At 40.2% G+C, this 22,575-nt stretch overlaps 3 protein-coding genes across 4 annotated transcripts; 1 reads left to right on the forward strand and 2 right to left on the reverse strand.

The window, feature by feature from the left end:
* The first annotated feature begins 1,390 nt into the window (after positions 1–1,390).
* On the forward strand, positions 1,391–7,509 carry cdc23 (CDC23 (cell division cycle 23, yeast, homolog)). Its single transcript, XM_037119865.1, has 16 exons — positions 1,391–1,547; positions 2,224–2,296; positions 3,137–3,274; positions 3,379–3,421; positions 3,513–3,618; positions 3,707–3,839; positions 4,057–4,234; positions 4,327–4,424; positions 4,593–4,674; positions 4,940–5,093; positions 5,180–5,299; positions 5,418–5,493; positions 5,588–5,649; positions 5,872–5,950; positions 6,103–6,222; positions 6,853–7,509. The coding sequence occupies exons 1-16, from the start codon at positions 1,435–1,437 to the stop codon at positions 7,003–7,005; spliced, it is 1,728 nt and encodes a 575-aa protein (XP_036975760.1). The 5' UTR covers positions 1,391–1,434; the 3' UTR covers positions 7,006–7,509.
* A 119-nt stretch (positions 7,510–7,628) lies between these two features.
* kif20a (kinesin family member 20A) lies at positions 7,629–16,468 on the reverse strand. The gene is made up of 19 exons (XM_037119861.1): positions 16,266–16,468; positions 14,525–14,695; positions 14,195–14,320; positions 13,954–14,073; positions 13,707–13,845; positions 13,436–13,611; positions 12,685–12,784; positions 12,314–12,526; positions 11,978–12,089; positions 11,803–11,865; positions 11,548–11,691; positions 11,236–11,404; positions 10,966–11,118; positions 10,584–10,723; positions 10,282–10,384; positions 9,906–10,101; positions 9,716–9,807; positions 9,482–9,619; positions 7,629–8,376 (listed from the first exon to the last, which is right to left on the reverse strand). The coding sequence occupies exons 2-19, from the start codon at positions 14,687–14,689 to the stop codon at positions 8,002–8,004; spliced, it is 2,724 nt and encodes a 907-aa protein (XP_036975756.1). The 5' UTR covers positions 14,690–14,695; positions 16,266–16,468; the 3' UTR covers positions 7,629–8,001.
* Positions 16,469–16,814: 346 nt separating this feature from the next.
* zgc:175280 (cationic amino acid transporter 2 family protein) lies at positions 16,815–22,430 on the reverse strand. 2 transcript variants are annotated; one of them, XM_037119862.1, is made up of 12 exons: positions 22,023–22,430; positions 21,055–21,391; positions 20,764–20,919; positions 20,476–20,632; positions 20,216–20,349; positions 19,893–20,115; positions 19,602–19,738; positions 19,122–19,224; positions 18,188–18,321; positions 17,927–18,093; positions 17,623–17,731; positions 16,815–17,513 (listed from the first exon to the last, which is right to left on the reverse strand). In XM_037119862.1, the coding sequence occupies exons 1-12, from the start codon at positions 22,083–22,085 to the stop codon at positions 17,371–17,373; spliced, it is 1,863 nt and encodes a 620-aa protein (XP_036975757.1). In that variant the 5' UTR covers positions 22,086–22,430; the 3' UTR covers positions 16,815–17,370. The 2 variants fall into 2 exon arrangements, with proteins under 2 accessions (XP_036975757.1, XP_036975759.1); XM_037119864.1 differs by having other exon boundaries at positions 21,055–21,425.
* Between the last annotated feature and the right edge of the window lie 145 nt (positions 22,431–22,575).

A 22,575-nucleotide genomic window follows, 5' to 3' on the forward strand; every position in this document is an offset into this window, starting at 1 on the left:
CCGCTTTGCTGTAATTTCAGTTCACAGCAGTTGTTCTAACCCCAGTATTTTGGGCATGACCTCCAGGAGTCAGGGTTAAGTCCTGCTCTATAGCAGAGTTAAGCCCAGAGCTAATGGTGGAGATATCACACATTTGATGTTCTGAGTGAGAAAGGACTGTAAGCTCATGGCTAACAGAGCAGTAAACTCCAGGCTATTGTTGGTCTCAGATATAGGCTAAATATAGAGCGAAGGTCTTGCTGACGTTGTGATGTCTTTATCCAGTATATGACTGGAAGGTGAAGTAAACAAGGGAGCACTATTGCTAAATGTGTTCAAAGATTGTGTGCATATAATGGTACTGTATGTAACAGAATCGTTTCAAAACTAATTTGATGTCCGTGTAATTTAAATCTCATTGCCTCCTTTTTCTTGTGTTACACTTTTAGACTGTCCTTCCTTGTTTAACTTGAGTGTCTTGTGGAGAAACCATGATTAAAATGCACATGATAATAACATGACATTAGTAACACTGGAGAATCCTGAAATTCATCTTGTTACTGAAGTGGCTGGAGAGACATGTTAACTGGCCCCTGTTTTTGGAACCTAAACCTCTTCATTATCATAATTACCTTCATTTAAACAGTGAAGGTCGTTGAGAGCAAACTGTCTTTGGCAATGACACCCTGATAACAACACATATAAAAACAATGTGCATTCCAAAAAAAGCAATGGAAGTAACACCATTACAATTAAAACACCTACATTTGTATCACTCCCTGTCTAAGAGAGTTAAAGTGACTAAAATGAAATTTCAACATCTACACTCACACTGCTCAGTATCTATGAACAGAGACCAGCTGATCCCATTCAGTCAATTCGAATCTGTTTAAGAGGTTCTGCAAGTTGCTCCATTGGTATGGTGCATAGTATTTTAGCGCCACTTTCCCAATCTCAGTATTGATGCGGTAATCCTCAAGGACCAAAGACCCTGAATATCTAGTGCAGTGTGATCTTAATTTAGAGTTTAGACAACGTTGAGGTACTAAGTCACCAAGAATCAATTTATGGATAAACCTAATTTGGACATGTAAATACAAATTGTGAAATTGTGAGATATCCTTCAGTGATTTTTTAAATACGTCATTGTTGAGCAGTCTGTACAACTATGCCTTAGATGATTTTTGTCTTCATTATAGCCTTTGTTTGATAATGTGTTATCAGGCTAAGTACATGTAGGTGTGATGCAAAGTAGTGTATTGTGTGCTGGAGGGTTTAATGGGTTATGATTAGAATTGCAAACGCTGTGTTATTCTAAAAAGATCACAGATATACACAGAGGAACAAGACCTACAGGAAGGGGGGTAGAAAAGTGGAACCGGAAGTGATGTCATCGTCGGTGGGCGGGACTACATCTTTGTAACGTCCACCAATAGCATAGTTGCTCGCTAAAATATGAAAATGGCGGCTCTCTGTAGTGAGTTTGGGGACCTGGTACAAATCAAGAAACAGCTAATATCGGTGATATCGCTTTGTAAAGAAAGAGGACTTCTGCACAGCGCGAAGTGGTGAGTCTGACTGTGACTAATGTGCCATTAATGTCTTTCTTTTCGCTCTGTTGTCCCGGTTAGCAAGTGTTAACGCCAGTTAACAGTCGATTAGCTAACGTTAGCAGTGCTATTGAGTGTTGACAGTCTCTTTATAACAATTGTGCTAACGTTAAATCTGTTATATATATATATATATTAAGTGTATAACACTAATAATGTTGTAACTTACATAAGCTAAGAGCGTCGTTAAATGATTGCTTACGTCAAAATCCGAGAGGTTGATGGATGTTATTGTTATAGAAAGTAACTAGAGCATCCTGAGAGCAAACCACTGTGAGTCTGAGATAATGTGTTACTTCATTGTCAGGTATCTAACTGAATCACATAGATGTCTGATACCACTGCAATCAAGGTGCTAATGTGTAGCCTTAAAGTTATTTTATTTCATTTTTTTTTATTTTTACCAGTACTGGGCTCGTTAGTAGTAATTGTAAGTTACTGTCAATTAGAAAATCTTGAAATGACAAAGTTATTTAAAAAGATTTAAAAGAAAGCAAATGTGTGGTGTTGTGCTTGCTCTAATTGGAAATCTAGTGTGATAGAGCTAAACCCTTAATGCTCAAATGATCCTGTCTGTTATTAGTGGTACAGATGTGATACTGTATGTCACACGCCTTCTGTCTTTGCATTTCAGGGCTTCTGAGTTGGCATTCTCTCTGGAGCGTCTTCCCAAGGATGAATTACCTCCGTCACCTCCTTTTACTGAGGTACACTCCCATGTCTGATGTATTTTTATGCTTCAAAATAATTTAATTTATGCTGTACGTCAGTATCACAGATATATAGTATATTAAGTATCAGCTTGTTCCAGCTCTTCATTGAAGCTGTATGACATTTAGATTCATGGTTTATTCCTAACTAAGATTACATGATTTTACAGTTACATTATCACTCCATCAAATGAAAGTATTCTAGATAAGTTGTGCATCATTTTAAACACATTTCCATAAATCACTTTTCGATTAGTTCCTACTGAAGATCCTCTATATGAATGGATGGAAATGTAGTTTTAACAATGGTTATCAAACAGGAGTAAATGATGAAATTGCTAGAGGAAATTTTGCCACAAAATTGGTACAGTTGTGAGGATGTACGGCAGCAGGATGGCATATCTGTCGCACAAAAGGATGTGTCAGATCAGGATTTGGCCACACAGGCAATAGCTGTTAGTAGGAACAATTCCATTGTTAGTTTTTGGTTTTTTTTGTGACATTTGTTGACATATCACTAGACCTATCCTTTTGACACATTATAAAAAAGCATAGACTTGCAATTTAGCATTAAAAAGTTAGAAAACTGTATTGGATAAGGAAGAAATAAACGATCAGAGGTGCAGTTACATGGCAAGTGTGATAATTCCATTCAATGATAATCAGTGGTTTCCTTTTAAAGCAAGAGAAGTCTTACACTGCCCCCTAGTGACAGTTTTTATGTAAAAAGCAAAACTAGCTGATGAGATTTGCCTTTTTTCTTTCTTTGATTAAGTTAAGTTGATAAAGTTGAGCAGAATTCATTTTTCATTTTGTGTCTGTCTGCCTGAAACACAGGACGATGCACAAGACCTGGATGCGCTCACACTGGCCAAATCCTACTTTGACCTGAAGGAGTACGATCGTGCTGCCTACTTTCTGAAAGGCTGCTGCAGTCAGAAGGCCTATTTCCTCTATATGTATTCTCGCTATCTGGTAAGATCTAGATATCTGGCATGCCCACATCATTTGTTCCTTGATTTCATTTAGTGACGAGCCTGATTTCCCTTTTAATGAAACGTTGTTTTCTTTGTCTTCAGTCAGGCGAGAAGAAGAAGGACGATGAGACAGTGGACAGCCTTGGTGAGGACTTGTCTGTTTGGGCCAAAAATGGACTCAAAGTACATTTTGCACCTTTATCCCTGAAACATGTTTATGTTCTGTGTGATTCTAGGTCCTCTTGAGAAGGGTCAGGTGCGTAATGAAGCCTTGCGAGAGCTGAGGGTGGAGCTTAGTAAGAAGCACATTGCTGGAGAGCTGGACGGGTTCACCCTCTATCTGTAAGAACTCTCCCTCTAAAGTGGGCACACTTTCCTGAGATTATGCAAAAGAATACCATGATCACAAACTGTGTTTCTGTGAACACAGGTATGGGGTGGTGCTACGAAAGCTGGATCTGCTAAAGGAGGCGGTGGAGGTGTTCGTTGAGGCAATTCACGCACTTCCTCTTCACTGGGGAGCCTGGCTGGAGCTTAGTAACCTTGTAACCAATATTGAAATGGTAAATGCCTTTGTGTTTACACATATAACCATTTACACCCCAAATCAGTTTGTATAACACAGCCTTGTGACTGCTATACAAATGTTCATCACAGAACAAATGCAGAACTTTCTAGTATTCAATCAATGTGAAGAAGATTAAAAAAAAGCTCTATCTTGGGTAATTATAGACACTAAAATGATTTAATCTCCATTGTTCTGTTGGTCTTTCTCCCCAGCTGAAGTCCCTGTCTCTGCCAGACTGCTGGATTAAAGACTTCTTCATGGCCCACATGTACACAGAGCTGCAGATGATCAAAGAGGCGTTACAGAAATACCAGAACCTGATCGAGGCCGGCTTCTCTAAGAGCACTTACATCATCTCACAGATTGCTGTTGCCTACCACAACATCAGAGGTATATTCTGCCTCTTTTCAGAACTTTGCTTGTCAGAACAATATTAAGGGAAGAGGTTTAATCTTACAGCACTCTGTCTCTTTTCCTTCCAGATATCGACCAAGCTTTGGCTCTGTTCAACGAGTTGAGGGAGCAGGATCCGTATCGCATCGACAACATGGACACATTCTCTAACCTGCTCTATGTCAAAGTGAGTTCGCCACTTGTGAAATCTTACTGATTATCCATTTAAAAAGTGTCTCTTAACTTGCGCCCCCAAGTTGTTTCACAGGGTTGATAGAGGTCTAAATGATAATAAACACAAATAATTGAAACAGTTTTCTAGTTCTGTTACTGATGATAACGAATACTTCCACAGAGCATGAAGCCAGAGTTGAGCTACTTAGCCCACAACCTGGTGGAGATCGACAAGTACAGAGTGGAGACGTGCTGCGTTATCGGTAAGGAAGATAAATTCTCCAGCCAAATTTTCAGAAATTGAACAAATAGTTAATGCATACATACAATGAATTGTAAATTCTTATGAATCATCTTTATTTTATTAATTGAAGTACAAGATATTGACTGATAGCTTTGTATTGTATTGACTTACTTTTATTTAATTTCATGTCTTGTAAAACATTTGTCAGCTGCTCTGACAACATTTTTGAGACATCATTCAGGATTACAGCAATGTTTGTTATAAGTGGTGTGTCTCATTCACAGGTAATTATTACAGTTTACGCTCTCAGCACGAGAAGGCGGCTCTATACTTCCAGCGAGCCCTCAAACTGAACCCCCGCTGCCTTGGCGCCTGGACTCTCATGGGCCACGAGTACATGGAGATGAAGAACACTTCGGCTGCCATCCAGGCCTACAGGTCAGCTCAAAGCAGCGTTACGGATTCACAGCAGCTTGTATTGTTGTGGGAGTTTTCCTTGTTTTTACCTCTTGTCTGTCCATCAGGCATGCCATTGAAGTGAACAAGCGTGACTACCGTGCCTGGTATGGCCTGGGTCAAACATATGAGATCCTCAAGATGCCCTTTTACTGTTTGTACTATTATCGAAAGGCTCACCAGCTCAGGTATGAAGAAAAAAGAAGGTGTTTTATTGCAGGACAATTAATATAATTTAGAAACAAAAATGTGTTAGAATATCCAGTCCTCAATTGTGTATTTTGACGCTGTGATGTATTTTTCCAGGCCCAATGACTCACGTATGCTGGTCGCACTGGGAGAAAGCTACGAAAAACTGTCACAGCAAGTTGAAGCCAAGAAAGTATGTTCCAACTGTCAGTGAGTCATGGTTTGTGTAATAAACTCTCTAAGGTTTCTGACTTGTTTTTGATTTGACATATTCTGTTTTTGTTTAGTGTTACTGGAGGGCGTACTCTGTTGGAGATGTGGAGAAAATGGCTCTTCTCAAGCTGGCAAAGTAAGTGTCTGTCAGTGTAGAATGAGGAAATATAATTCAAAAAGTAAGATGAAGCAGATGATGTGGTCTAAAAATAAAGTAGTGTCATCACATTTTCTTCAGCATCAAGCACAAACTAAAGATCTAGTCTGCAGCTTTATGGTTCTGTCAGACTGCATTTCAGAATGTTATTTGTATCAAACAGAAAAAGGAGCTGAATTTAAATTATTTTATCTTTGTCAGGCTCCACGAGCAGCTGAATGAGTCCGATGATGCTGCCCAGTGTTACATGCTTTACATCCAAGACATTTTCTCTTGTGGGGTAAGCGTTTTCAAATATCATTTGGAATGTCCACAAAATGTATGTGTAGTTTTGGGATCTGCAGTTAAGACAAATATCAATACAACAGAATGCAATTCAGGCCATGTGTTTGTTCAGGAGAAATGTGTGTCTATAAAATCCCGTCTCCACAGGAACAACTGGAGCATGCGGAGGTGAGCACAGCCCTGCGGTACCTGGGTCAGTACTATTTCAAGAACAAGCTCTACGACGAGGCGTCCCTCTGCGCTCAGCGCTGTTGTGACTACAATGATGTAAGTGCACCTGCATGATCACGAACAATAAACACTGTGTTGATCGTAATTGTTATATGGGACTACATATTGTCTAAAAAGTATGTAATGGATATAATTTATTTTAATTTTTCTCCATAATAGAATAAACAATCCATCCTCAGAGGAAAATACACACACACACACCAGAACACTGTTTGAAGCTAGAAAGGTGGCAGGGCACGCAGAATATAAACAGTATGAAACTGTGTTGTCCTTTTTAAGGTCAGTTTGTTTAGGCATTAAAACAATCAGTCAATGGAGATCTTTCTTTTCTGATAAACTTTTTTTTTTGAAAAACTTTTTACCTAAAACTATGCTGTAATTCAGCCTTTATAAAAGAGCACTACAAAGTCAGGTAATTCTGTATCTGCCAGGCTCTTATACTTGTTCTAATACTTGCCTTTACCCTCTCAGACATTATATCCACTTTACTGATAATTACTTCCAACTAATCTGGAGGTATTTGATCACAAATATTGTGATTTTGTCACCCAGTTCTAGCAATTGAGATGCCATAATAATGACATGTATCTTGGAATAGCTTTAAGATATCACAATATACATAAGTAGTAAAACACTAACTGGTGTCTGTGGTCACTCTGCTTGTAGGCTCGCGAAGAGGGAAAGGCTCTGTTGAGGCAGATCTCACAGGTCAGAGAGCAGATCGAGACGCCATCAGCAGATCTGTTCGCTCCCCTTTCAAACAACAACACTCCTGTCAGGAGGGTGTCTCCGCTGAACCTCATCTCCTTTACACCCTGACACCCACCCTAGTCTTCACTTGCTTCAAAATGGACATTTTTTGTATCCTGTGACATTGCTTCGAGGTTTGACTTTGCCAAAACTGTTGGAAGGATTTTTGTTGACACATAGAATGGTCGCTGACATTAAACCTACTGACATTTGTTTATAAAATGTGTGATCCTGATGGGTTTTTGTTCGGGATCAGACAAGTTCTACTCTGTAAATGTGAAAGCAATTAAAGGAAGTGCTGAAGAGGGTTAGCTTGAATTACATACTGCAGTGAATCTTATAAGGTTTTGGAACAGATTTTTAAATACTCTTGCAGCTTTTTGTATAATTCAGTGCCCAATCAAGAGTGTAAATATCCTTCAGAGTACAAACAGTGCAAATTAGGGTCACCTTGAACTATTTACATATACACACACACACAAACACATCATGTTTTGACTTGCAGTCCTGGGTCGTGCCTCATCAATGCTGTTTATATGTAAATAGTTTAAATAAAGCATACCTGTTATGTAAGGACTGGTGACCTTTGTGTTTTCATTTTCATGATATAGATGAAATTGCTGCAGTACAGTCAATATATTTTAAACAGTTGAATAAAATGCTTTTCTTTTTTCTGTGGACAACTCAAAACAATGTTTTCATTGATTTTATTGTGGAAAACAGAAGACTGCTTACAGCAAAGTCATGTGAAGCGTTGCAGAGACAGGAAAGGATAATTACACACACATGAACTATTCATGCCATAACCATTAGTCACTAAGAAGCTTTACAAGAGCACCTCAATTCTCCTAGTAGCATGCACACTGCAACTCTATCTTAAAGCAACACTCTTTTTTTTCCTCACTGGCATAAATGTCCTAAATGTATTTGGCATGACAACAGTGAGTAAACCGCACTGCAAAAAGTGAATATATACAAAATATAAAAACATTATAAAGTTGCCGGCAAATATAGCTGTTTACATAATATCAAGAAGCTGACACTTTGACTGAAGCTCCAAAGAGCTCAGTACTTCCCCCTGAGACTACGAGGGGTGGGGGCAGGGCTGCGAGGCGGAGACTGCTGGCGAGACCGCAGGATCCGTGAGTAGGGGGTAATGTTTGCGTCCTCAACAGCACGAGTGTTATATTTACGTGTGGGGGTACACGACGGGAACAGGGACTGGTAAAAGGGCCGTTTCTGCGGAGGTCGGTTCTCAGTGTCACTTGGTGCAGCGGCCCCACAGCCCCTCTTCTTGCAGGATGCTGTGGTGGAGGTATCAGAACCTGAGGGGGGCAGCTGAGGGCGGAGAGCCTGGGTCTGGGCCAGGGTCTCTGCTTTCCGCCTTAAGTCAGCTTTGACAAGCATCAGGCCGTTCTGGAGCTCCAACAGGATCTGGTCCTGAGAAGAAGTCAGTGGACAGGGTTAGATGAGGCCACAGAGGGGGGAAGTGAAGGTGAGGATAAGGTGCGAGGTTGAGTGAAAGAGAAAAGTGAGGCATAATGAAATTTCTCGAACATGCTTTTGCAGTTATCTCCTGGTGTAGCAGTTAGAAACAAAAATTTAGTTTCAAAGCTGGCTGTGCATTGAGATCATTAGCAAAGAGAGTAGAGGGGGAGAAAAAAGAAGTAATTTTAAAACTTAGAAATGTATGTTAAGAGACGCAGCTTTAAGTGCTGCCTCTCTAAAGTTCGAGCGTCTGTAATCAGGATCAAAGTGAGAAGAGATAGAATTACTGTCAAAATTCTGCTCTTAATGAACTTCATGCAGATATGCTGACAGGCATGACAGTATATCGGGTCGTGATTTGGTTCAGTACTCTCTGCTTCAACTGAAAGTACTGAACCGACATGTTTGATGTAGCAACACTTATCTATTTTTAGAAATTATGAACTCATCCAACAAAAAAAGTTAAACTCTGTTGAAGTCTGCGGTAACTCACAGTTAATAAATTGCCAAAATCAAAAAAATAAAGCTTAAATTCGGAGTTACATTATTTAAATGAATGAGCTTTCTCATACCATGACATATAAGGTTGTATTGTACTGATTGTGACAGAAATGTTCACGGAAGAGGTAATGTATGATGTATCCTTTCTTCCTCACTCTCCAATAATATGATCTTTCTACGGAAGTTAGGGCAATAGATGACCGAATAAAATGCACCATTATTTAAATGAAATTATGTGTTTTTCTGGGTTTATACATTGTAGCAACAATTTGGGGTAATGTAAGCACACAGCTCTAACAAATATATAACCCCAGGTCCTGCCAATTTATACTATTTAATTCTTATGTTAACAGCTTCAAAATCACATTGGTGTCTTAATGGGTTTGCAGCCACATCACTTGTTTCTGCGCTATGTAACTTTAATGAGGGGGAGCGCCAAATCACACACAATGCCAATTTCTACATAATGTTGTTCTTTGAATTAAAGTCAGTTATAGAAAAAGCTAATTTCATAAAATAATACATGACAATATACTGTACATATCGGTGGTCGTACCTGTTTGGCGAGTGTCTCGTCTGCAGCTGTTAATGCCTGCCGCAGCCTCTCCCCTCCTGTGTTGCGACAGCAGGCTCGTTCACCGGACTGGAGGCCCGCCCCGAGCCTCTGCAGGTCCATACGCAGCTGACGCAAGTTCTGTTGAATAAAGTCAGAATTTTAAGTCTTCCTGAGGGTGAAGAGACTCACACAGCGAAATAAAGGTGCACTTTATATGGTATAGCAGTAACTCACCCTTTGACCCTCCTCGAGCTTGCGGTCAGCAGCAGAGGTGAGGGTGCCAGTTGAACCTGGGACTTCCAGCTGCATCTTCAGCTTTATCAGCTCTACACAGTCAAACAGAGCAAGACGTCAGATATCGTTGACAATATCATAGCATGACATAAAATAACCAGAGCAGTGTTTCAGACACCTTGTGACTTACCGTGTGACTTTGTGAGCAGCTCAGCGCGACACTGGTCGAGCTCACTGCGTAGCCTGTTGGCTTCTGAGTTACTTGTGATGCGCCGAGATCGTCGAGGCCCCTCAGAGTCGGCCTGTGGCACGGACACCGGCACCGAATCCGTTTCCCTTCGTTTATCAAGGGCGGCAGACAAAGCTTCAATCTCCTGATCTCGCTCCTGAAAGAAACGATTAAATTCATAGCAGCTGCATTCAAATATCTTCCACAGCATTACAAATATAACTACAGTGTGGACATGTATTAAATTTGGGGATTTTATTAAACTCAAGCGTAGATTTTACAGATAATGCATGGGGACAGACACTAGCTGAAAGCATTACACACTTAAGGCTCTCACCTTCAGCTCCTGACTGTAGAACTTCTTCAGATGTTTCTGAATGTTATCTATCTTGTCTTCATACCTCTCTTCGATAAGAGCCCTGTCTGCTTCCAGGGTCTCTCTAAAGGGGGAAAAGACAAAACTCAGCATCTGCATTTACTTTACAAATTCCAGCATTGTCTTATGATATTTCAGTTTCAACTGTTGAGGGGAATGGAAATGATTTGTGATCTTTTTATTTCTTATCTCTTTTATTTCATAAAACAAATGATGCCTGCTTACGATTATAAAAGGCATAATGGCCCACCACAATCACATACCTGAAGCCATTTTGCATCTCAGAGATGATCTCTTGCATCTCAGAGACCACCTGCTCTCTCACATTTGCCTCAAGCACCTCCTTCTCTTCCCGCTGGCGCTGCACCTCTTTCTTCAGGACATCAATGGCCTGCAGCAAAGCCTTAGTAAAGCACAGTTGGCAGTGAGAAACACTGGAAATGATGGTATAAAATGCTTTTTGCACACTCACTGGCTAACATTTATCTGGTTTTAGCTGTTAAAAAGGCACAGTGTAGGTATTTTACTATATGCATGTATCTGAACAAATAAAGCCTCCATGGCAACATGTTTATGATTACTTCATAAATTGACATGTTCTGCAAAATAAAGAGAATTGGTTGTGGAGATAATAGTAACTATTACCTCAGTGTTTAACATGGTGATATCTCCATCTTCAACATCACTGTCATCCTCGTCATCTTCCATCAGCGTGCTGTCATTAACGATTCCTGCTGGGTCGCGCAGCAGGGACAGGATGTAAGCCACCCTGGTCTTTGTGGATGGACCATGGACCAGCTGAAATGGTGTGAGGGACATTATTCTTTATTGGTCTTATACCTAAATGCCAGAATAGATCTATGAATCTTTAAATCACAGATGTTCGATGTACAGTACAACAGCATTGTCTCTTACTTGAGTAGCAATAGCTGAGAATTTGAGGGCTTGGAGGGTCTCGTCATAGATGGAGGCACATGGATTGATGTTGACCACCATGCAGGAGGTTCCTCTACCACAGAAGAAACCCTGCAGGACCCGGGTCAGTTTGCTGTCTCTGAAGGGCACCACTTGAGGAGGTCGTGACCTGTAGATACATTAGGAAGTTATTGATGAATCTCTTCCTCAGAAAGTTCATTTAAACATCCTTACATTTATTTTTAACCTTGTGAACAGAACTATTGATAAACAGTGTTGCATCTTGATACAGAGTTGTCATTAAACACGTACTTGTTGTTCTGGTTGTGTCTCAGAGCAGCTATACAGCGTCCCAGAGTTAAAAGGGAGGTGTTGATGTTGTTGGCCTCCTTCATCCTCTCTCCATTATGCTGCTCTTTGCAGCGTTCAGACCCAGCCAGATCACACACAGTCAGTCTAAAAAAAAATTAGACAGTGTGAGACACAGCCCTGTTTTAGCCCTTCTACAATCACAAATCATAATAACTAAAACTATCATTCAGACTAGGAAGCAAAAGGTTAACTTACTCGCTGATGTGCATGGCTGCCTCTGGGCGGACATGCAGGACGCGGATTGAGAAAATGCTGTGGCTGTGGGGGTGATAAATGTACGATCAGAGACTCACTCAAGTGTGAGTCAAACAAAAGTGTAAAAATAAATCAAAATTACGTTTTGTAAGGCAAAAGTTTAACATGGTCCTACCTGCGGCTGGAGTTTTGGTTGAGCTGAGTGCTGGCGAAGCTCTGGTTCCGACGTCCAGCCCTCAGAATTCTCCAGGCTTCCTCAGCACTACGGACCTGGATCCAGGTAAGGTCTAAAGCAGAAAAGGGAAAAAATTATACTGTTGCATAAAAAGAATTACTAGTAACAACAAAAATGTTATACATGCTACTGTACAGCTCATACATAAGTAGCATAACATCCATCAAATGAAGGAAGCTGAATACTGGGAATACACTTCAGGAGGGTTCAAACTATTACATACCATCCTAATTTAATGTTCTCCCAACATGATTTTTACATTTTATTTCAAGTTACCTTTCACATAGGGGTTGCCCTGCTTGTCGTCACTAAGCCGCAGTGTGGCCCTTTTCCTGGGCTGCAGAGCGGGTGAAGCGTCCAGCAGATCATACAAGAATTCGTTGTAGATCTCATAGAAGGACACCCAGATAGAAAACTGCACTCCTTCTTCCAAATTATCTCCTCCACTGTGTGAGAGGCTGTCGGGCTCCAGACAAACACTGTCAGTGTCTGCAGAGAGAAAAATTCAATGTACGTTCAATGAAAAGGGCTTTGAAAATGTGCTTGTATTGTCTCAGGAGCACTTTCAATGGTAAATTAGTTTTTGCTAAATGAATCTCAATTTGTAATATACAGTTGTCCAACACAACACAGGGTGTTTTCCTTACCTTCGAGCTGGGTGGCGATGTTGCTTGTACATGAGAGACCCCCGATCCCACTGTCCCAGATTGTAGTGGTGCCACCCCGACGAGAACTCTGATTCTCATCCTGCAACAAACAAAAGTAGAACATGAGCTTATGTGTGTGGCAGAAGACACTTTAATTTTTTATGATAAGTGATTACCCAGATTAGAAAAATATGACATGAACCTGAATATATAAAAGTTTTAACTAAAGACCTTTGATTAAGAAGGTCCCATGAAATTGGATTGAAATAAAATGTATTTTGTTAAATTTGTATATGTAACGTGCTGGAAGTTTAGCCATCCAAGCTCACTTGTCTTGACACATGACAGCTCTTTCCTTTACTCAGACATAAAACATAAAATCCCTCTGAACTCCTTTGGCTGTTAGAGTTCTTTGCTTTCAATCAAGCGTTTGAGCGACGTATTTCAATATAGAGATATCAATAAATATTTGGCATCATACTATCGATTCTAGTTGGATATTTTTTCACCTTTAGAACAGAAACAAAACTGAGCATAATGCAGGTTGGTTGATGCTGATCTACAGTGAATGCTTGTATGTCTGAATTCACAATGATTTAGTAAGTTATTGAAAATGACACTTTCACAAAGAAACACACACACAGGTAAATTACAGATAGACCCATGGGAGCAAAGGACACTGGGATATAGTGTAACAAGGAAATCACAGTTTTCATTTCATAAGATCTTTGAAAGTTCTCCTTCTGTTTACCTCTTTGAGCAGAGAGTTTCTGCGGATTTCCTCAACCCTGACCTCACCAGCGTCCAGCTGCCTCACATCCTGATACATCACAGGCTTCAGGTCCATGGCACCATACAGACGACCCTGCAGTTTCCTGAAGAGAGACGCTAGAGCCCGGGGCAGGAGACCTGCTTCTCGACCAATGCCTGTGGGCCAAAGTTTGAAAGGTAAGATTTACAGAGCTGCAAACAATATCATAATCGAAGCAGGGCTTTTTACAGATGTGACCAAGAAATCTTACCCTGAATAGTGTAAGTCTTTCCAGAATTGGTGACACCATAAGTGTAGAGGAGTCTGTTTTCTCCTTGAAGCACGTCTTTCACCATCTTCTTCATCGTGCACTCATAAAACTGTTGCTGTGTTGTCTCTGGTCCAAAAATCTATGACACATGGGCAGTACAAAACCATCAGCATGTTACCTTTTTATAAGAAACATTTACAGCAGGTTATCACTTATTTAACACTGTGCATAAGCGTGTCCCTCCCACCTTCGAGAAGCTGAACTTGTGTATGCTCTGGGTGACACCCCTCTCTGCGGTCCTCATGTTCTGAGATTCTTTTGGAGCTTTGAGCATCAGCGTTTCTTCATCTTGGACAGCCACACAACCCTGAAAGAAGAGTGAAACTTGAGCACAGAGTAGATGTGCAGAACATAATAAATGCCTAACCACAATAAAATAACACCTACAGAAAATGCCCTCTATTGAAATGTTGACTTTTTGGTCTCACCTGTTCTTCTCCTCTGCCTCTCTCTGTGTCAGTAAGTGGCCGGATGCGCAGGAAAACCTGCACCTTCTCTGAACTCCCATCACCGCTGCTGCCTTGTCTCACCGCTGCAGGTTTAACTGCAAGTTTCTAGAGACACATTTTTTTTTTGAATTGTTTCATGTTTTGTTGCTGACATAGAAGATTTTAAATCATGAAACCATTAAATAAGCCAATGCATGGGAGGAAGAAAGCCAGTGTCAACAATACAGGTTAAAAACATTTTTTTAACACATTTTGTGTCATCTGTTTACAATGAAAATCCTGTAGGGTACAACAAAAAAGTATGCTCACTGGTTCTATAATGGATGGCCGGGTGTCCAGGCCAGGGGAGATGACCGAGATCTCAGGCAGACGTGGTCTGGACGGGCCTCCATGCTCTGCTGCAGTAGACTCAAACACAGCTATTTCCTCATCCTCATCGTAGGGACATCCACCCGGGGACAAACACAGCGCCATGATTTCCTGTTACAAGAATACCAATCTTCAGGAGGACGAAGTAATTGAAACACATCTCAAACCTGTGAGCCAGAAAATGCATGTGAACGCCACCTTGTAATGTCGTGGTTCAATATAAAGATAATCATAATTAAATATATTTTAGTGCAGAAGACCTGTCACAGCAACTCCCCCATACAAATGTGAATGCTCCTTTTTCCACTGATGAGCCCACAATTAGACCATCACTGAAGAATACCTGCAGGTGGAAACTCAGCTTTATGAGAGCGTTTATCTCAGTCAGGGTGTGTCTTCAGACAAGGTGACAAAAACACACAGAAACTGGATGAAGCGTCCTTGCATTTCAAAGCCAACAGCAAACTCTAAGAGTAGTCAAACAGGAAATGATTTCACAGGCATCACCTGTCCTGACAAGTTTAGTACTGATGCAGAAGAACAACATCATTCAAATTTGAAATCCACATAAAAGATGCATTTGACTGTACTGGGCTCCTCTAGTGTTTACCTGTGCTGACAGCAGGGCCAGAATAGTAGTAAAAGAGGAACTACAAACATTTTTTTCTGTGTAACTTTCACATAATCACACAGGCTCTGGCTTGTATATGATGCTAAGGTGAACAGAAGACACAGCAGGAAGAGCCACAGAGGAAGGATCGCTCTCCCAGGATGGACAGAGGTGTTGTAGATGTACAGAACAGAACAACAAAATCACAGTATACGATTTGCATCCATCAGACTCCCCGTCTTTCCAGCAGAGACACAGGGAATCTGACAGTAGCTTTATATGTCAGGTTAGTCTCTACATGACCATGTAACTGAGGTCATACTAGCACCCACACTGACCACTGAGCCCTGACCCTCTGCATCACACCCTGTGGTCACGGAGCCACTCCTCCTGCACTTGCATTTTTTAAAGAAGCTTGGAGAGAGAAGGATGTAGCTATCTTAGAGATGATGTATGACTAATGAAAATTAAAACTGACTTGACGAGTGAGCTATTCTTTAAGCTACGATACTGAAGCTCTGTTGATGCCAGACAGCAACATTTTAGGGCGACATTTATATTTTAAAAATATGTTTTATAAAAATGATTCACATTTCAGAGGTTATGTGGGAAATCGTTTTTTAAGATGACAATGGAAACTTCTGTTCATGTAGCTGTGTAATGTTAAGGCAACCCGCCAACATTATGCAATGCAGAGAATAAGTACTGAACTATACTGACAGTAAACTTTGTCGAAGATGTTCTACAGTCAACCTTTTAATGTCAGTTCGCTTTTTAGATATGTGAATATGAATTTTAATCAAGAACCATTTGGTCTCGAGCTAAGTGCGTGTGTGCTTGCGTGCGTGCCTAACGTAAACTCAACGCGCACGAGACGCTGATTCCCCTGTTTGAAAACATTTACTGTAAGTCTCGAGGTCCCTCTCACCAGACTAACTCGAAACTGCGGGTGTCGTTGTTGTAGATTATTCTACATGGGTTCAGCCGACATTTATGCTCACAGCGGTCTAACAGGTTTATTGTTGTTAAGCCTCGAGCAAGACACCTGAAAGCACAAGACTGTTTTCTTACCTCGAATATCAGAAATGCCAATGAGCGCCGGTGTTCCGGTAGCTGAAGAACTTGACTATAAAACTGTGAATACTGTGTCACAGCTGAGTAAAAGTACCCTGGACCTAGCTAACACTAGCGCACCGCTTCGTATCGGTTTCGAGGCACTCTGAGCCTCAGCTGAGTTCTTTTACCTGACTGCGTTTCGTTTTTGAACAATGCGCTTCCTCCGGAAAGAGAGTCACCGATTGGCTAAAGCTGGTGACGTCACGCTCAATGCCTGCCTTCTGATTGGGTAGCGTGGGTCTCAGACGGTGCTCTGTTTAAAATGCGTCTGTCTAAACAAAGACGCCCTTCAGAAGTTCCTCTCACGTGTTGTAAATAAAGGCAGATTTTTTTTTTTCAAAACATGTTCTCACAAGAGAATTGATACATGGCTAATTTAAGAGAAAGAAACAAGACAAAAAGAAAGAAAACGGTGTAATGGGGATATAATATTGTAAATGACTGAGGGAGCATACAGTTATTATATTGTATGTATGTATCATGTACATACTAAAAACGGCTGGATTAAAAATAACCCAATTTTGTTATTAAGGTAACTCAGTGCTGGGTTAAAAGGGGCTAAACCTAGCAATGAGTTAAAATAATCAAACAGGGTTAGGTAAAAAGCTACCAAAAAGTGGGTTGAAAATACTACCCAAAATCTCAGATGTCAGCATGACTTATTTCACTTGTTTATTATTTGAATGGACCGCTGCATTAAGAAATACAATGCTGAAATTATATAATGACATGAATCAATCAATAACCTAAACAGTAAAATGAAAACAAAATAATAATACATGTCTGACTTGTATGCAGAGTGGTTTACTGCAATTTTTTATTTACAAAAAAAAAAAAACAACGAAAAAGACAAATGCTCAAAACTGCTCCCAATTTCACATGAATCGAGGACAAAATGACAGTCAGAGATTGTGATCTGACGGCCTTTTTTATATCCTGAATTCATGAAACAAAAACTACAACACTACATAACACTGGCCAAACTTTGTACTGTAATGAAAGGGTTCTGTTTTGCTCAATGACAGAATGGCTTTATCAGTACATCAACCATGATACATGTTTACCCATTAAAATCTTGCTCTGGGCCAGAGTTTTGCTCCACAGTGGTCATGATGCTGTGAATGCTGACTCTGTTGTGTGAATTCTGGAGCCTTTGTTTCTGCACACTGTGCTGAACACCATAACAGAAGTAGATGATTAAACCTGTTGAAAGAAAAAGGCACATCAAATTTGTTCATGTTTGTTTATCTGATGTTCTTTCATATTTCACTTGCCAACAAATGGGTTTTTCACACTGATACTGTTCACATACCGACTGCCATCCACACTGCATATCGGATCCATGTGTCTGATCCAAGTTGCACCATCAGATAGACATTGACAATGGTGCTTACAATGGGAAGCAATGGTACAAAAGGAACCTGTAGATATATGAAAGAGCCGATACAACAAGACAGGCACAATCAAAGCAAAGGAGCACACATTACAATTGCAAGAAATACCTGTTGGCTATTTTTTTTCCTGTCAGGAGTTATCTCCTATTCTTACAGTAGTAATGAAAGTTCATCATTTCAGTAAATACGCTTTACTACCTGAAATAGATAGAAGAGGCATACCATAAAAGCAGCTCTAGCTGTACTCTGTGGCTGTCTCCAGATGATCAGCACAGTGAGGACCAGCATCAGTACGATCACAGTGGCACAAAGTAAACTCCACCACTCGAGGGCCTGCAGGGAGTTTAGAGCCCCAGATACGAAGAGGCTCAAGCTGATAGCTAAAAAGACTGAAGGGAACAATATAGGTCCAGTGATTGATAACAATGGAAATCATCCATATGCAGAATAATATTTGAGGACGGTGTTAAGAAGATCACTTACTCATAAAAATAGTTAAAACAGACACATTTTGTGACGATCGTGCGGTGGCTTCTGAAGGAGGAAATAAAACTCCAGTAACTGTGACGGGTTCTGGTTTCCTGAAGCTTGAATCCTCACTGAGGTCTACTTGGTACCTGTGAATGTAAGGAATTATGAATAAATTCACACTGGGTTAACATAAGCCTTACTTCTATATGTTGAGATAGCTGTGATTTGCTTTGTCTTGTTTCTTTGGTTTTCCTGGTTCACACTAAACTATTTAAATCCATGTCTCCAACACTCATCAGACTAATGTCATCTCATTTAGTGATCTTTCGTAATTATCAGCCAGTCACGGCAGTTAAATGGAAGAAAAAAATCCATTCTTAATGTAGAAGCAGCATAATAGACTCCTTTTGTTATAATGACGGTTGATCAAAGTGTGCACACAGCAGCTCATCAATCAATACATTTGAGAACAACGCAGATAAAAAAAAAATCTGTTTTGTTAGTCAGCCCATAATTAAATCATGTTCTCACTGTTCTTGAAGACATTTCTTTCTCATTTAAAAGCTGGTACGGGGTTGATAAAACTGTCAAACTATAATCTTCTTTCATAATGCTCAGTTACATTTGGAATTATTATTATTATCCTCTTACAAATCATACAAATTGTATTCTATTAACTATAGCTCTAGCCTAAAATGGAGACACTTAAGTAAAGTACACATAGCTTGAATTTGGAGCCTACTTTAGTGAAGTATTTGAGTAAATGTACTTTAAAGGTACATTCCACCACTGCTGTACAGTACGACTTTGAATAGGCATGAAGTAACAAGTAAGCAACAACATTTTCTCTGGTTCTCAGCGTTTTACTTTTCAGTTGCAGTCATATTAAGATTAAAACACTAAATACTACACATTTTCATTACTGTACACTTGAGATGAATCATACCTTAATATGAGGATACATATGGCAACTAATGTGTAGGCAAAGAGGGTTCCAATAGACATCATGTCAACCAGCGCCTTCAGGTCAAACAATAACGCCATGACAGCTGAAAAGACATGGAAAATGCTTATCAAGAAGTACATAAACTTATATAATTTCCCCTTACACTTTATATTTTGCTTTTGGAACACATACAGAGACATGCTTCTAAAGTTGTGATCATCAGTCTACACGTAAAAGTTACTTTCACAGATTTACTCATCTTTGTGCTCTAAAGCTTGAAAAGGGGCCCATAAACTTTTTACCACTCAAGTAAATAAAAACATCAAGAAAACATTTTGAATGTACATGAGCCATTTCAGCAGTAAGCAGGAGTATGAACGCTTGAACACTTGAAAACAAGAAGGGATTTATATAAAAAAAAAAAAATCACAGAAAGAACAAAGAAAAGAAAAGATGAATGATGTGTATTGACAGTTTTACCTGCGACAACCCCTGACGCCAAGGTGGCTATGACAGGACTTTGTCTCTCACTCATTTTACTGAGAGGTCTGAAGAGAAGTCCGTCTCTGGCCATGGCAAAGAGAACTCGAGGCATCGGGAACATCGATCCAAGCAGGCTGTCAGAAAAAGCTCAAATTACTCATCAGTCATCATTTAGTTCTTCGTGTTATGTTTGTTAATGCGGTATGAAATTGAAAACTCCAAACAAAATCAACATATTTTCCTTTCATTTGCAGAGCTGCGTTGATAAGTCAACCACTGTGTTTATACCTTGTTGACAGCGCACAGAGGGATCCCACAGCCACCACATATTTTGCTGGGCCCCAACCGATGTATGTGAAGGCCACAGGCAGTGGGCTGTTAACACTGAGCAAATAGTACGGCATCATCAGAGTCAGGGCAGCAGACACACCAAAGTACGCCAGGAAGCAGATGAGGAGCGACGCCACGATGCCGACTGGGATCGACTTCTGAGGGTTTTGAACTTCCTCTCCTGAAGAAAAACACAGTTCACATCACAGTAACTGACTGAGCTGTGCTCCCAACTCCTCTTTCAGTCTTGCAGTGTACTTTATCTGTGTAAATGTATCTACCTGTTGTGGCAATGCAGTCAAATCCAACAAACGCATAAAAGCAAGTGGCTGCTCCTGCTAACGTTCCCTCAAAGCCGAATGGGAAAAATCCTCCGCTGCCATATCTGGTGGTTTCATTCAGTGATGTTTGATTTCTGTAACAGGCACGTTGATGCTCGGTCATTCAATAATAATCAACAAACTGATTTATAACTAACATATATTTAGTGAGAACGACATTTAAATCTGTGTTACATTCTATTAAAAATAAGAACCCATACTCATATCTATTGAGGAGAGAGTCTTCACTGATGTACCAGTTGTCAATGTTGCCCTTAATAAATCCAGAGAGGATGACAAACAGCAGCACGAGGACGTTCACTGCTGTAAAAATTTTATTTACAATAGCTGACTCTTTAACACCGAACGCAAGAATCCCTAGAGAGGAAACACACAGAAAAAACAAAGTTAAGCATGACTGTGAATATAACGGGACCTTGCTAGTTATGATCATCTGCATTGCTAAACATTTGGCAGGACGTCGCAGGGGTTTAGGTGATGAAACTTGCCTGCCAAGAGCATTATGAGGCCAGCTGCAAAGAAGTCTGGGTAGGGAGCTAATCCAGGTAAATCCATCGCAGCCTGTTTGCCCAGAGAGTTGGCAATGACACTCCCTATAAGATCATCAAAGGTCCCACTCCATGCTCTTGCAACACTTGACGTCCCTTGAAAACAGATAAGAATGAGACACAACGGTGGCGGGTTCACATGTTTGAGCCTTATTTGAAACAATATTGAGGTAAAGTTTAAAAGAAGGGAAGTTGTTTTAACTTGTCCAGAATGAAACAACTATTAAATACCTATGACATAAGACAGCAGCAGGTTCCAGCCAGTGATAAAAGCCCATATCTCTCCAACGGTCACATAGCTGTAGAGATAAGCCGAGCCAGTCTTGGGAACACGAGCTCCAAATTCAGCGTAGCAGAGTCCCGCAAAGACGGAGGCTACCGCCGCAATCAGGAAGGAGATTATGATACTCGGCCCGGCTACGGCTCTGGCAACTTCTCCCGACAGCACATACACGCCGGCCCCCAGTGTGCTGCCGACCCCCAGGGCCACAAGGTCGAGGGTGGTAAGGCATCGCCGAAAGTTGGACTCCTCTCCCTCAGGCTCCAGAGGTTTCCTACGGGACAGGCTCTGCAAAAAGAGCACGATTTTTGCACCAGACATCCTGTAAATCAGGATATTTGATGTCAAAGACGAAACAACACAAACACTGGTCCAAAATTACCTCTTTATAGTCCAGCAAAGAAATGTTGAGTGCAGCTCAACAATTTGAATTTGTGTATGAAACACACACAGGTAAAAGTTATTACATTTTGTAAACACCACAGAGTGATTTTACTGTTCATGCTGTATAATTAATATAATGCAGGAAGACTTTCAACCAAGCAAAGCTCCTTTTACCTCACATTCAATAAGCTGTATTCATTTACTCACATTTTTAGATAAAAAAAAATAATAATAATAATAAAAAAATAATACCCCCAAAGTTTTAGTCAGACACAGTAGTTATTATATGGAGTTATTAGTGCATGTAATTGGTGGATTAATTGCTATAAAGGCTTCAATGTGTTAAACAAGAAGAAATTAAAGTAGGCATTGTAGCTTTATTGCTGCACACTTGATTACATGATGTATCACTGATAAATCACTGGCTGAATAAGAAGTGAAGAAGTAACTTTTAATTGTAAAATCATGCAGACTTTAACGATCAAACAAACTTATTATATTAGCAAACCACAAAAAACAAGAGAGACATCCTTACCTGTTCAGCTGAGCGCTTCTGTGTGTGCAATTCGTGTTTCGATCTGAAACTAGACTTCACCATTCACACAGATAAATCCATTCACTGTGAACCGCTCGCAGCTCAACATTTTTTGACACATGATGTTACATTTCAGACATACGTGCCATTTCTGAAAGGCTGAAACAGAATGATTTGTTAGGGGACACTTCAGGCATGTCAAACAATACTATACATTTTACAAAGCTGGTTCCTCATGGAGAGGATGTGATGGAGGCTCCTCTGATTCAATCCTCATCAAAACTTGTGTGAGACTTTGTGAAATTGTTGGTAACCTCTCACAGATGAAGCCTGTGTGAATTTTAAGAATGAATGGATTTAACATACTCTTATTTGCCACTGACATTAAAAATAAATAAATAAAAATAATAAAATAAATAATAACAATAAAACCTATCGAGAATAATACAATAAGTAAAGTAATAAAGTAATGGTGCATTTTATTTGGTTGACGGTTAGGAAAGGTTAGGAAAGTGAGCGAATGAGACAACATTTTAAGTGATTAAAACCTCCT

Source organism: Acanthopagrus latus, chromosome 13, assembly GCF_904848185.1.
Source record: "Acanthopagrus latus isolate v.2019 chromosome 13, fAcaLat1.1, whole genome shotgun sequence".
Classification (NCBI taxonomy): domain Eukaryota; kingdom Metazoa; phylum Chordata; class Actinopteri; order Spariformes; family Sparidae; genus Acanthopagrus; species Acanthopagrus latus.

Excerpts from the sequence above, each read along its gene's own strand:
- cdc23 (XM_037119865.1), top strand. The coding sequence starts at position 1,435 with ATGAAAATGGCGGCTCTCTGTAGTGAGTTTGGGGACCTGGTACAAATC. Across the intron at positions 3,275-3,378 it reads ATATGTATTCTCGCTATCTG|TCAGGCGAGAAGAAGAAGGA; the intron begins GTAAGATCTAGA and ends CTTTGTCTTCAG. Across the intron at positions 6,223-6,852 it reads GCTGTTGTGACTACAATGAT|GCTCGCGAAGAGGGAAAGGC; the intron begins GTAAGTGCACCT and ends CTCTGCTTGTAG.
- kif20a (XM_037119861.1), bottom strand. The coding sequence starts at position 14,689 with ATGGCGCTGTGTTTGTCCCCGGGTGGATGTCCCTACGATGAGGATGAG. Across the intron at positions 13,846-13,953 it reads ACAAGTTCAGCTTCTCGAAG|ATTTTTGGACCAGAGACAAC; the intron begins GTGGGAGGGACA and ends CATGTGTCATAG. Across the intron at positions 10,385-10,583 it reads GAGATGCAAAATGGCTTCAG|AGAGACCCTGGAAGCAGACA; the intron begins GTATGTGATTGT and ends TTCCCCCTTTAG.
- zgc:175280 (XM_037119862.1), bottom strand. The coding sequence starts at position 22,085 with ATGGTGAAGTCTAGTTTCAGATCGAAACACGAATTGCACACACAGAAG. Across the intron at positions 21,392-22,022 it reads AGAAGCGCTCAGCTGAACAG|AGCCTGTCCCGTAGGAAACC; the intron begins GTAAGGATGTCT and ends CTCTTTTTGCAG. Across the intron at positions 18,322-19,121 it reads ATATGTATCCTCATATTAAG|GTACCAAGTAGACCTCAGTG; the intron begins GTATGATTCATC and ends TTACATTCACAG.